General features: G+C 56.0%; 1 protein-coding gene across 1 annotated transcript in view; it reads right to left on the reverse strand.

Annotated features, from left to right (window-relative positions):
• KCNK3 (potassium channel, two pore domain subfamily K, member 3) overlaps positions 1-11,814 on the reverse strand; it is a gene marked incomplete at its 5' end in the record, with an annotated part of 34,043 nt that extends 22,229 nt beyond the window's left edge. The window contains one exon of the mRNA XM_005874966.2: positions 11,688-11,814. Within this exon, the coding sequence (XP_005875028.2) occupies positions 11,688-11,814 (127 nt within the window). The remainder of the gene's footprint in view (positions 1-11,687) is intronic.

Consider the following 11,814-nt stretch of genomic DNA (forward strand, 5'->3'; position numbering starts at 1 on the left):
TGAGGGCAGCCAGGGACACCAGGGCCTCTTTGGTCCCCGGGAAGACAAGAGTGCTTGGCTCTGGGGCCTTGAGCTGAGCAAGACACCAGAGGGAAGGAGGCTGCCACTGAGTTCGGATCCAGGTGCCTTTCTTTCTGGCCCCATCTGGAGGTGGATCAAGGGCCATGAACAGCCCTGGAGGGTCTGACTAAGCCTCACGGTGGACAACCCACGGGGCAGGCCATGCTGAAGAGGCGGCACACTGGCTCAGCCTGGCCAAAGCCCCCAGTCTGTTCCCAGATAAGTGATACTCACACGGCCAGCCGAGGGGCCTGCCCAGGGCTGGAGCCCTTCCCTGGGGCTGTTGGAGAGCAGGCTGAGAGCTCGAGCCATGAAGGGGAGCTGCAGGCTGTCCGTGGGACCCCCACGGAAACTCTCAGTCCCTTTCTCCTCTGAGCGGGTGGGGAGACTGACCTTCTCCTGGGGCCACCCACTGACTCCTGATGTCTCCGCCACCTGGTTCGCTCCAGGCGCTTTGGCTTGTGAGCGCCAAAGGTTCTTCCTCTGCGGCCCCTTGAATGTTCCTTAAAGACCAAGGAAACCCAGAAAGGAAACGCTAGCTGCCCGCTCGCCGAGGGGCCCAGCCTCCCAGCTGCAGAGCGCGGTCTTAAGACGCTCCCTCCTCTCCTGTGCCTGAGCGCAGACTCCTTCACACGGGGCGCATTTAACACTTCCTGCCTCCTGGGCTTAGCAGGTCTAATGAGTTAACACGCGGGGGCTGGGCCCTGACACCGGTGGCTCTGGCCCAAACAACGGACCCGACAAACTTCCTACTCGGCACACAGGGGCGTCTTACCCTATCTGCCCCCATCAGCAAGGCACCAGTGAGCACCCCCAGTGAGGCCCCCGCCCCACACTTACTGGCCACTCTCAAGAATCATCACTCTGTTCCCGTTTCTGGCTTCAGGTTCCTGTCCTGTTCAGAAGGATGGTGCTGACAAATGCACGGAACTAAGGCCACTCGGTGACGGCTGCCCCCACAACACGGCCTTCTGCCCTCCACAGGCTGACGTGTGCTTCTCAAATGCACTAACGCCCATACGGTGGGGTGACCCACCTTCAGCCCTCGAGGGGAGAGCTCGGTTTTAGGGTAGGAAGGTCTGGAGGCGACGCCTCCTCCCACAGTTGCTGGCTCTGGGTCGCCCTCTGGAGAGAGCCCCCCAGATGATCCCGTGGCCGGCAGGCTGGAATGTGGCTCCCACAGTTGCTGGCTCTGGGTCGCAGGAAGTGACCTCACGTTCTCAAGTCCAATGTTTGGCAAAGTAGGAATAATGAGACCTGCACCTCTGGGTTGTTGTGAGGCTCAGAAGAGAACCTGTGGGACCGAGTGTGGCGCCCGCGTTACACCGCCCGCGCTGCCATTCGCCAGCAGTGTGACGCTGGGAGCATTTAACCTCACTGAGCCGCAGGGTCCTCATCTATGAAAGGGGGACTACATAGTGCTGCCCTCGTCCGGGGACTGTGAGGATTCAATGAGCTAATACACGGAACGAACTCAGCCCAGAGAAACCTCCAGTGAATGGCAGCCTTGGTTCATGACCATGGGAACCGAGGCGGGCTCCGTGGGGAATGGCTGCCTCCTGTCGGGTCTAAGATCTGGATGGAGTCACCCAGGGAAGACCCCTCTGCTGCACCGATCGGGACTTGCTTCTGCCTGCTCCCCAGGCTTCGGGGAGCTCCCCTGCGACCTCAGGAGGACTCTCCCCATCCCAGAGAGAGGCCGCCTCCTGCCTGAGAGCCGGGGGCCACTCTCTCCAGGCAGCTCCGCTGGAGCGGGACAATCTGGGTCTCTGGAGAGACCCCCCCAGATGATCCCGTGGCCGGCAGGCTGGAATGTGCCTCTCCGGATGTTTCTGAGATGGTTATTTCTGCATCAGGCTGTGGTCAGGAGAGGCCCTGCACATTCCTGAAGAGGGACACTGAGTCCGAGCCAAGCCCTGGAGCCTTGAGCAGAGAGGAAGGGGATCTGAGAGTGGGGACCTGGGGCTGTCCATGCAGAGAATATCCACAGAGTCTCATCTCTTAGCTCGGTGCTGCCCCAGGCCTCCGGCACGCCACCCATAGACTGGTTTTGGTCTGGGCTCCAGAGTGGAGCTTTGGCCCAGAAAAGGAACTGGGTCCTGGGGGCTGGCTGAGGTCTGCTGAGCGACCAGGAGAGGGTGAAGGGGGGCAATCAAGACTCAGGTTGTCACTACCCTCTTGTTCAAGTAGGGTTACGGGGACACCCACCAGTTCAACTGAGCGGATGAGGGTGACCACTAATTCAACTGGGGTCATGGGGACACCCACTGGGCAGGATCCAGGTAGTGGATCCAAACACAGGTTGGCGTCTGTCACTTCCCTCCTCCAGCACCTGTCAAATCGAGTCCATTCACCGGAGTCCAGCACTCAGCCCCCTCCAGGGTCTGCCCACAACCACCTTTCCTTGGCATGCGCATAGCCCTCAGCCGGTCTCACGCTGTTCCCGCATCCTGGAAAGCTCCCACCGCCACTCTTCACCTGAAGTCCTCACTCTCCATCCAAGCCCACCTGAAGTACCACCTGCTTCAGGAAGCCTTCTCAGATCCCTGTTTCAGTCATTCCACTGGGACTTAGCATACATACCACTCAATTTGCGGTTTCAGGATTCTACTGGACCAGAGGCTCCTTGGGGAAGGATCTGGGTCCTAGTTTTCTATTCTCTTGGTATAGTGCCTGGCACTCAGGAGAGCTCAATGATTTCTGGTAAACTGACTAAAATGAAGGCAAGCCTTGGTATATTTGGAAGGTGACCCAGAGGGTCAGGAGTCCCACTCTGGGTGCTCTAACTTTCCAGGATGCCCCCTTGGAGATCAAGAAATCAAAGCATCTTAGGTTTGGGGAGAATCTTAAAACCCATTTATAGCAGCCCCCAGTCCGATATATGGACTGTGTGATGATTTTTTGATGTGTCAACTTGGCTAGGCTTAATAAAGGCCCTAGTTATTTAATCAGACACGAATCTAGATGTTGCTGTGAAGGCATTTTGTAGATGTGATTAAAGTCCATAATCAGTTGTCTTTAAGTAAAGGAGATTATCCTAGATAATCTTCATGGAGCTGATTCAATCAGTTGAAAGGCTTTCCGAGCTGAGCTGAGGATTCCCCGAAGAAGAAATTCTGCTGGTGGACAGCAGCTTCGCCCTAGGCTGGCAGGAGTTCCAGCCTGGCCGTCCTGGTGGCCTGCTCTGTGGATTCTGAACTTGCCTAGCCAGCTATTATGATCACACGAGCCAGTTCCTTGTAATACATCTCATACTCTGTATCTCCCACTGGCTCTATTTTTCTGGTTGATCCTGACTGATCTAGGTGACCTCTGCTGCATGCCTATCCAGTGTCTTTTGCATACTTTCCATGATGGGGAGCTCCCCACCTCTCAAGGTCGCCCAGTCCATCATTGGTCAAGTTCAAAGCTAATAAGTTCTGAATTATATTGGACTTAAGTCTTTCTGTGGACTCCACCCTCTGGTGCTGGTTCAACCCCATGTGCCTAATCAGCCCAAGGTTGATGCTTTCACCTTTCAATAGCCCAGCAGATATCTGAAGGCAGCACTCATGTTCTGCAGGCCCGCTCCCACCAAGTGCCCTTCATTTGACATGCTGCTCTCCTCCTCTGAATGCTCCCCAGGTTGTTGATGTCCAGACACGTGTGGTCTGATGGGTTTAGAAAGGAGTGGGCCCTGTCCTGCTACCTGCATTCCACACTGTCGCTGGCAACAGGGTGAGGTATCTGGTAGCCATAGGGCCTGGTGACTTCTATGGGCCTTGGCCGTCTGGATCCCAGCCCACGAAAGAAGAAATGAGCCTGAGCCTCTTCTCCTAATGGGGGCTGGAGGTTGCACTGCCCCTGGGATTCTGGGTAGATGCCATGAGGGAGGAACCAGTTTCCCACTGTGACATGTAATCTCTGGGGCACCCCTTCTCCATGGATCTAAGGAACTTCCCTGGCAGACAGGGGAGGAAAGGAGGACAGTGGAGGACCAGTGGCTTCTTGTCTGCAGGCTTCCCTATGGGACAAGCCCTTTCCATTCCTCTCCCTTCCACCACCCTCTCCACTTCCCTTTCTCCCACCCACAGTGACTGTACAGCACGTGGCCCCACCCAGGCTCCAGGGCTGGCTCCCATGGGGCAAATCAGAGCCCCGCTCTAAGCCTCAGAGAAGGGTCCATTAGCTCTGAGACCATTGGCTCTAACATTCCAAGACCAGATTCCTAAGGATTTTCCCAGTTCTAAACCTTCTTGTTCTTAAAACCACAGTCACATGTCTATTCCCAGAAGTCAGGTCTCCAGGTTATTTAGATCCGTGTCACTAGAAGTATGGACCATGGATCAACAGCATCAGGTCCCTTGAGGACTTGTGAGAATTCAGAGTCTCAGGCCCCAACCCAGACCTCGTGATTCAGAACCTGCATTTAAACAAGATCAAACCCAGATCTGATCATTTGGGAAACATTAGCGTAGAAAATTCTACATTGCTGGGCTAGCGTACATCATGTCCCCTTGTGGACAATCCCTCTGTATGGATGGGAAGACTAGGGTACACTAGGGAAGTTCCTCCCATAAATACAGGGGAAGGAGAGAGAGAGAGAGAGAGAGAGAGAGAGATATGGATGGGAAGACTAGGGTACACTAGGGAAGTTTTTTGTTCCTCCCATAAATACAGGGGAAGGAGGGAGAGAGAGAGAGAGAGAGAGAGAGAGAGAGAGAGAGAGAGAGAGAGAATGAACAATCTGTCTAAGGCGTCTCAGGAGAGAAAGAACCCCATTTGTAGCTCCCAGGCCAGGCTCCTGCCTTATATTCATAGCAACCAGTACCCCTTCACAACGAGTTCCTTGGGTGTCACTGGAGGAAGCAGGGGTGGAGGGTCAGCCTCAGCTTGGCAGGGGTCCCAGGAGGCCACAGGACCAGGAGGACTGGGGCTGCTTGCTCTAGGCAGGGGCTGAGGCCGGCCATAGGGAATGGGAAAGTGAAATGTGCCTTGGGCCAGTAGCTTGGGGCAGGGCTGCTCCAGGTGAGGAGCAGGTCTCCAGGAGCCACCAGAGAGCAGCCTGAGCGTCGGCAGTTTCTGGACAACCAGCAAGTGTGGAGAGAGAGGCCGTGGCATGGGCTTGGCCCTTGACTGCTCTATCGACGACCACAAAAGGCATTTGTCAGGTGACTCTCTGAGGACCAGAGGCTCACGGAGGGATCAGGAGGAGGCCCGGGGCCAGCAGACGAGGCTGGCTGGCAGCTTGCTCTCTTTTCTAAGAGGACCCCACAGCATGGAGTGAAGTGTCAGCACACAGGGCTCCAAGGCCAGCTCCGAGGACAACGGGAAGTGTAGCCTTTAGCAAGTCCCCTTTCTATCTGAACTGTAGTTGCCACACTGTAAACTGAAAGGACTGGAGCTCACATTCTGCTTTCTCCTTGGGCTACCTGCTTGATCCACAGTCCTGAGGGCAATCGGTCCTGAAACTGAGGCCACAGCTTGAGTGCCCCGCACAGACCTGGTACCATTTTCATTACTTGTGATGTTCCTATAAAAGGGATGGCAGAGCCCTAACCGGTTTGGCTCAGCGGATAGAGCGACGGCCTGCGACTCAAGGGTCCCAGGTTCGATTCCGGTCAAGGGCATGTACCTTGGTTGCAGGCACATCCCCAGTAGGGGGCGTGCAAGAGGCAGCTGATCAATGTTTCTCTTTCATGGATGTTTCTAACTCTCTATCCCTCTCCCCTCCTCTCTGTAAAAAATCAATAAAATATATTAAAAAAAATAAAAGGGATGGCAGAGGCTCTGGTGGGGTTAGGGAGTTGAGGGCTCTGTAAAAAGATACTCCCTACAGTCTTGGGGGTAAGCCCCAGGGCTGTCCTTTTATATCTGTAGGGCCCTGGGCCACATTCTGAACCTCTCTGAGCTTCCCTTTCCTGGGCTGTCATCAGATGATAACGCCAGCCCTCCCAGGGCGGTTGTGGGAAGGACGGTGGTAAGAAGGGCCTGGGACAGCGCCTGACGTGTTAGAGACTCATGACACTCCCCTGCGTCCAAGGCAGAGATGAGGTCACTTGTCCGAGGGCGAGGGAGTGCCCATCCTGGGCTCAGCTAAGGTGCCCAGGCTGCCAACGGTCTCTTCCCTGGCTGGCTGACTGCAGGGAAATCAGTTTTACATTTTTTTAAATGACAAAATCCACTCACAGAGTCACCGTTTGTGCTGCCAGCTGAAAGCTGTTTATAGTGGTGATTTGCACTATATTCATCTGTGCTTGTTTATGTTTTCTTTGAAAATACTTATTGTGTTTGTCCTGTCTCCACTGTGGCCGGCCGTGTGTCTTCTATTTCTGTCCGATTCTCACCCGACTCCCTCCATGCCCACCCGCCCCCCGCCCCCCCCGCATTGTGATGTATGGGAACTGGACATGTAGGCAGGAGGCATGGCAGTCAGAAGGACCTCTGATCAAATACACCCGCTTCGTAGATGAGAAAACTGATGGTCATAGAGGACCAGCAGCTGAACTAAGTGGAACTGGAACGTTTGCTTCCCTGCTCCAATCCAGGGTTGGTTCTACCACCGTGCACCTCACTCTCTCAGTTGGTTTTCCCCAGGGTCTGCCTGCTCAGAGGAGGGAGTCTTGGCCCTGAGTCTGAATGGCAGGGGGGCTCCAGGCATAGGTGATAACCATGGAAGCCTGGGATGGGGGAGTAGGACTGGGAGGATAAAGGGAAGTGGGCAGCAGCCTCTGGTTTTCAGCCCTACTGTCCCCACATGTTAGCAAGGAGCAGAGGTAGCTGTGGCCACAGAAGTCCTTGGGGAATAGCAGTTCTCGCTGTGGGGGAAGTAATAATACACAGACAATAATACTAATAGCACCAATAGTTGCAGATACTGTTTATTAAGTGCCTACTCTGAACCGGGCACTTTCTTTATATCCTCCCATTTCATCTTGGGAGGCAGATATTATCCTCCCATTTCATAGATGACAAAACAAGCTCAGAGAGACTAAGTAATTTGTTCAAGATCATACAGCTGGTGGCGGGGTTTGGGGGGAGTTAGTGGAGGGGTGGTTTGAGAGATGAACCCTGGCACGATGGCTTTTAAGCCAGTACCTGCATTTCTACACCACCCTCAGCAAAGGCTTGTGTGGTTGAAGCCGAGGAGTGGCCTCTGGGCAGGGAGGAAGGAAATGCCAACTGAGAGTGGGCAGTGGGACTGTTGCCAGCTGGGCTGCCCTTCCATCCCCCTGGGAAGTCAAGAGAGGACTGGGAACAGTGGAGTGATAAGCAGCTGGGGTCCAGTGCTAAGAGAGATGGTGGGGTCATGAGGGGAACAGGCTGGGGTGATGGAGGGAACTTCAGTCTGGGTGCCCAAAGGTGCAGGTTCTACTCAGGGTTGTACCTTCCACTTACTGTATGACCTTGGGCAAGTCACTGACCTCTCGGGTGTTTGGAGGATTGCTAACGTTTCCTTTCACTCTTTTGCTTGAGGACTTTGGGATTTGGGGATGGCAGGTCACTTCTGTACTTTCCTCCTCCTTGGAAAGATGGAACAAGTGAGCGGCCGGCTTGAATTCATAACCTAACCCAGGCCATGGGACCTGTGCTCAGCTGAGAACAGGCTGGAGGCTGAGGAAAGAGCAGGACAGAAGCGTTTCTGCTCCAGCCCCTCAGCTAATCATCATCTGGCCTCATGTTGCCTTAGAGCCACACGGACTCTGGGACCTGCAGTGGGAGAACAGGCACCTGTGAGCCTGTGGCAGCCTCAGATAGGCCTGGTGCTGGGCACAGCTCTAGCACGTGGTTGGGGAAAGGATGCGGGGAAGCAGCCGGCTGGAGAGGGCTTTGTTGGGGGAAAGACAAGCTGTGGCTGCTCGGTGCCCTCGAGATACAGGGTCTGGGCTGAGTTCTTGAAGTGGAGAAAGAACTGGCAAGACATCCAGGGCATGGGAGTCAGAGGGGCTCAGCTGCATCTGGGCAGGTGCCTCCTTTCAAGTCACAAGGCGGTGGGTGAGTCCTTTACACCCAGAGCCTTCGGTTCCTCTCCTGAAAAAATGTAGGTAATAGTGCCCATCTTGAAGGGTAGGTGAGGGAATGAATTGAGGGGATAGAAAGAAAGAGTTTTGGATAGGGCCTGCCAAAGAGTAGGTATTAAATGGTGGCTACTATTATTATTGTTGCTGTTAATAATAATACTAAATAAAGAGGCGTCCTGAACAAGGTGGGGCCTGGGAGGCAGGCTTCGCTACCCTCTGGCTGTGTGGCGCCCATCACCTCTGTCAGAGGAGGGGGGCACTAGCTGATCTCCAGGCCCCTTCCTGCTCTGACAGCCTCCGGCTATGAATAGATGGGGCTGGGGCCCCGGAGGAGTTTAATGACTCAATAGCTAGAGAGGTTAAACTTCCCAGTTTCTGTTTGCATATGATGAACTTAAGGCCCAAGAAAGGAAGGGTTTCTTGGCTAGGAGGCCAGAGATGGGAGTTGAGGAATCCTTGCAGCCAGCAGAGACTGTGACTAACCAGGTGAATGACTAATGCTGACCCTCAACCAATCAAGGCTGCCCATGGTGGGTGCCCAGCAAACTGGCATCACTGAGCACATCTTGGTCATGCTGATCCTGGCCGGCTCTGGGCTTCACAGCCTATGGAGCAGAGGAAGCAGCAAAGAGGCCAGCAGGGGAAAGAGCACTAGACTTGGAGTCAGAAGACCCAGCTTCTTGCTCTAACTCGCTGCTCACCAGCTGCATTACTCTGGGGCAGTCCCTTCCCCGCCCTGAGCCTCCATGCCCTCATCTGTGCAATGGAGCTAACAATACCTGCCCTGGAAACGTCTCTGAGCTATGAAGGCTGAGATGAAAGTGCACTGTGCTCATTAAGGTGCTGAATGAATGGGAGGTTCTGTCATTATCCTACCCCGATGGGATTACTGGTGCCTCAGGAGATCCATTGGATCCCCAAAGGGGTCAGATGGACAGAGGCTGCTGCCTTTGGGTTTTCGGTCAATTAGTCTAATATAAAGCCCCTTCCAGGCATTGATCACAGCCCAGACAGGTTTTTCTTAGAGTTGAGCTCCTGTGGACAGCTTCCAGGCAGGTGGCATAGCCGGGGTGAAAGGTGACAAAAAGCCAGGGGTGGTTGGGGGAGGCAGGGAGTGGGCAGTGCCAGTCTGGGGCCCCCCACAACACTAGGGTGGTGCTTTGACGCTGTCTTTCCTCTTGCCCGGCACATTATAAATAAATAATCACCAGAATCACACTCTATCTGTCTCTACCTCCAGCCTTTAGCATCTCTCTTGGTGAGGACGACAAACACTTGGGGAGATGGCAGGGGTGGAGGGAAAAGATGATGCCTTTTCATTTCTGCACACCTGAAACCCACCAGTCGCCTTCTCCGTGCTCACGGGTGCCTCTGGGTACTGTGCCAGCACGGGGAGCACGGTGGTGGGGACCGCAAGGCCCTGCCCACGTGCAGGTTGATGACAGTGTGGTTAACGAGACCAAACACAGCCCCTAACATTTAAATAGCCAGGCAAAAGAGCCTCCAGTGTCACCCGCGTCATCCTGACAATACGTCTTGCAATTGCCCAGAGCCATGGCTTGGGATGTTCTTAGAGACTTTAAGGAGGAAGTGGGGTTTGAGCCGGACCTGGAAGGTTAGCTTGGACTAGATAAATAGAAGGCAGAGAAAAAGGCGCGTCAGACAGCCACACTTCAGGTGTTCTTAGGGAACAGTTTGGCTGCAGTGGAGGGATCACGTCAGTATGAAGTGAGAAATGAAGTTGGACACAGAGATCGCAGCCAGGTATAAAGGACCGTGAAACTGAGATAAGGCGCATGGACTGGATTCCATGCGTAGGGGGACCATCGCGGGCTTCTGAGTAGCGTGCTGGTGCGGTCAGAGCTGTGCTTTGAGGAGAGTCTTTCTGGCAGCACTGTCCAGGGGAACTCACCCCGTGGGGGATGAGGCTGGAGGCAAGGGGTCGATTGGGGGGTTACTGAGGAGCCGGGCAGCTGGTACCTGGGACTGAGAAAGAGAGGGGGCACATGACCAGGGGCATGATGTGTGGGATGAGGGAGCAGGGAGGCCTGAGAATGTCTGCTGCTCCTGAAACCCTGGCAGGTGGCAGGGCGGTGGCCGAGTGGGAAGGGAGGACCGGTCTGGTCCTTCCCGGGAAAGCAAACCTGACCGTTGGGCAGGGCCTGAGTCTGGTCATCCTGCTCTACACTCACAGGGTCAGCAGAACCGAGAGGGATCCCCACTGGGGCCACATCTACTTGTGGCTCCTTTTTTCCTCTTCCAAGAGAGGAATCCAAGAACTACCCTGCATAGCTCCCTGTGGCCCCCAGAGAGACGTGGAGCCTCCCACAGAGTCCAGCAGCGGACAGACAGACGGACGGCAGGGACAGCCTCGAGCCCTGCCTTTCACCCTCGGGACTCCTGGGAAAACACTGCCATCTTGCCACGGGCCATGCCAAGTGGCAAGGAGCCCCTGGGAGTCCAGCCAAGGCAAGGAGGGAACCCGGGGGAGGAGAGGAGATAGGCGAGGCGGAAGCAACAGCCCCTGGTGGCTTCCCAGGGGGCTTTGGAGGAAGGTGGGTGGGAGCACGTCAGGACTGGGAGGAGTCCTTGAGATCATTGCAGTCAAGCTCTGGTTGTCTGGAGGGGAGCCCGAGACCCAGGCCGGGGAAGGGACTTGCCCAAGGTCATGCAGGGGCAGAAGTGAGGCGCTGGCTGGGTTCATAGAGTCTTGGGAGTGGGCAAGGTGTTTACTCCCGTCTGGACACTTTTGAACAGCATATCAAGGACCTCACTGGAGAGTTCTTTCCTGGACGTCTGCTGTGTGCTGTGTGTCTGTGCCTGTGTGTGCCTGTGTGTGCTCACGTGTGTACCTGTTTGTGCGCCCGTGCCTGTGTTGTGAGAGCACCTAGGTGCGTGTGTAGCTTCCTGTGCTGCGGTGGCCGTGGCCTGGAGAGGGGCACTGGGGCCATTCCTGTGAGGTGACTGTTCCCTGGGACAGCAGGGAAGAAGGCAGACAAGGCTGCATCTGGCTTCCAGAACCAGTTCTGCCACCCCAACAGCATTAAAGGCACAAACTCTCGGAACTGGACACACACACCCACCCACACGCGCGCGCCACACACACACACACACACACACACACACACACACACGGAGGCACCCACAGCCCGCAGGTACAGGGTGTTTCAAGAACCCAGAGTGGCCCAGAGTCCCCGGAGTGCCGAGGACCTGCATCCACACGTGTCCCTGGAGCCCCAGCCCATCTGCAGGGACAGGGAGGAGTCGCACGCTCCCAGCGGCGGGCACTGAGCGCCCGGTTCCACGGCCTGGCCGGGCCACACCCCTCCTCCCCAGCCTCCGCCGGTCTGGTTCCTGCTCCTCTCACACACTTCGGAGTCCCCCGGGGCCCCGCGCAGCCTGGCAGGGACAAGTTGGGGCTGGCCCCGCTGGAGAGTCGGGTCCAGAGCCAGGAACCGACGCCTCCCCCAAGTCCTGTGCCGGCGGAGCAGACACGCCAGGCTGAACTCGGGGCTCCGGCAGCACTGGGTGGGTTCGGCGCCTAGACCCTCCACCGGGGGACCCCCGCCCCGGTGGGCTCCGGAACGCTCGCCCCGGGTCCCCGCCCCCTGCCCCGCGAGGAGTTACCGATGGTGGTGATGACGGTGATGGCGAAGTAGAAGGAGCCGGCGAAGCGCCACTGCACGCCGGCCTTGTGCGGCTTGAGGCGCAGCACGACGCGCTCCAGCTCCTCGTAGCCGCCCTGGCTGAGGTT

The sequence above is a fragment of the Myotis brandtii genome, unplaced genomic scaffold (genome assembly GCF_000412655.1).
Source record: "Myotis brandtii unplaced genomic scaffold, ASM41265v1 scaffold454, whole genome shotgun sequence".
NCBI classification, from domain to species: Eukaryota; Metazoa; Chordata; class Mammalia; order Chiroptera; family Vespertilionidae; genus Myotis; species Myotis brandtii.